At 39.4% G+C, this 1988-nt stretch overlaps 1 protein-coding gene across 1 annotated transcript; it reads right to left on the bottom strand.

Annotated features, from left to right (window-relative positions):
• Nucleotides 1–436: 436 nt before the first annotated feature.
• On the bottom strand, nucleotides 437–1654 carry LOC107766926 (uncharacterized). Its single transcript, XM_075251077.1, has 4 exons — nucleotides 1539–1654; nucleotides 1259–1428; nucleotides 890–1130; nucleotides 437–761 (listed from the first exon to the last, which is right to left on the bottom strand). Exons 1-4 carry the CDS (start codon nucleotides 1652–1654, stop codon nucleotides 437–439), a joined length of 852 nt encoding a protein of 283 aa, XP_075107178.1.
• Nucleotides 1655–1988: the final 334 nt, after the last annotated feature.

Raw genomic sequence — 1988 nt, 5'->3', positions numbered from 1 at the left:
ACTAAGAGTTTCCAAAGGGATTTAAATGATTCTGAACTGCTCCAACCATCATTAAGGCTTAGACTTAAATGCTCAGATTTTTTGAATAGTTGAACCACATACATATCATATGCTTAGCTACTGACCAAACTCATAGACAACCGTTAGTACTGTTAGGATCAAAATAATCAGACGTCATGCGAAAGCTAGTAAAGCAAACCCTGAACGACGATAAATCAGATAACAGAAGAAAAATATACCAAAAAGAGACACAAATATTTAAACTAAGGCCATTCTTGACCAAACTCATAGAAAGTCCTTATCGTATTCTCTCCGTCTCATTTATGGGAGAGTCTTTCCTTTCTAGTCAGTCCCAAAAGAATAACATTGTTCTATATTTAGTAAGTTTTCAACTGTTCTCTAAATCTCTAATTGTTGTTATATCATAAACGAAGGATTAAGTTAAACTATTGACAACATGAAGTACAGAAACATCTGCTTCCACAATGCAGCAGTCTTTGACAAGGAAGCCTTTCTTTGGATCCTTCAATACACTTAGCCGCATAAATGCCGGCCATCCCCAACCGCGAGCAGCAGCTGCAAACCAATAGAACGTACAAGTCATCTTGTGATGTGCACCAGTAATCTGATCTTTGACAGAAATACTACATTTTGCCTGGATTCTTTTGCGGAAATCAAATCCTTTAGCATCAACTGATTCAAGATAGATGGAGATGTTCTCGCCTTTTTTATCACCACCTGTTGGATATAGACAAAGTTTCCTGCATCCAAACACATCAAATTGTATTTACACTACAAAGAGAATCATGTGCGACGAATATAAATATATATGACGGATAAAAAGAGCATGAACAATATACCATTTGTAACCCCCAACTGTTCTTCAGACCTCACAGTATTCGTCACCTTTGTGAATTCTGAAATCTTCCATTTGTGCTTACGAGATTTGCTCTGATCCAACAAGGATACGCACTTACCTACTCCGTGGTTCTTGATGACATATACATCAACTCCAAAGACACATTTGCCATTAACAAGGTAACCCTTAGAGGGCTCTCTAAATGTTTCATGAGATATACAGTTCGGGAAACACCATTCAGTCTTGATAGTGTGGAATCGTTGCTCCATTCCTGTAACAAAGTATTGTCATATGAAGTAGTACTTTATGTCCTACTTAAATTTGAAATTATCTATTTATTCTACTATCAGGTTTTGGAAACTTCAAAGAAGAGAAGTTCCAGAAAAAGGAACACAATACCTCTCATTACAAGATACTTGTCATGAATTTGATCAAATATCAAGAAGCTAAATGTGGCATTCACCTCCCAACCAGCCTGTAAAGAGTTTGTCTCGGCTATGGCCAAGTATACAGAAATATGATCACGTCCATCTTCACTTCCATCTCCATCAGGATAGATGATCAGTTTCCTGTCCAAAATGCAGTGAACAGTTAAATTCATAACTACACGGGATCAGTGTGAGCACCTAATTTTTTACCATGCTTGAATTTTTTCTCACTCATCTCACCAATACCTCACTTCTCATTCCATCTTTCCCGCTCCCATCTTTCCACGCGTGTCCCCACCCCAGTTCCCTTTGTCCCCCATGCTTGTCCCCCACACTTTGTCCCCACTCCACTTTCCCTTATCCCCATGCTTCTCCCCACTCACAACCCCCCACATGTCTCCTCCTTCATAAGAAGATCAGCCTTGTTTCCACACAAAGGAGACCCCGCTGAAAAGACCACCTAAAACCATCATTGTCCAGCCCTAAAACCCAGCAAAGAATAGCCCAAAAATGAGCTCAAATCCCTCACCAAAATGCAACAAAGAAATCCGAAAAACCAGCTTCTAACATCACTAAAAGAGCTGCAACTTCAGTTCCATTTTCAGCCCATGAACTCCAAGTTTTAACCACTAAAAACGAGCAAAAATAACCCCAAATTCCAACTCTAAAACACCCCCAAGAATACCCCAAAACCCAACCGA

This window comes from Nicotiana tabacum, chromosome 4 (genome assembly GCF_000715075.1).
Source record: "Nicotiana tabacum cultivar K326 chromosome 4, ASM71507v2, whole genome shotgun sequence".
In the NCBI taxonomy this organism is placed as follows: domain Eukaryota; kingdom Viridiplantae; phylum Streptophyta; class Magnoliopsida; order Solanales; family Solanaceae; genus Nicotiana; species Nicotiana tabacum.
Note: the sequence above shows the minus strand (reverse complement) of the source record. Positions and strands in the feature narration are given on the sequence as shown.

Excerpts from the sequence above, each read along its gene's own strand:
- LOC107766926 (XM_075251077.1), bottom strand. The coding sequence starts at position 1,654 with ATGGGGATAAGGGAAAGTGGAGTGGGGACAAAGTGTGGGGGACAAGCA. Across the intron at positions 1,429-1,538 it reads CGGGAAAGATGGAATGAGAA|GAAACTGATCATCTATCCTG; the intron begins GTGAGGTATTGG and ends CATTTTGGACAG. Across the intron at positions 1,131-1,258 it reads CAAGTATCTTGTAATGAGAG|GAATGGAGCAACGATTCCAC; the intron begins GTATTGTGTTCC and ends ACTTTGTTACAG.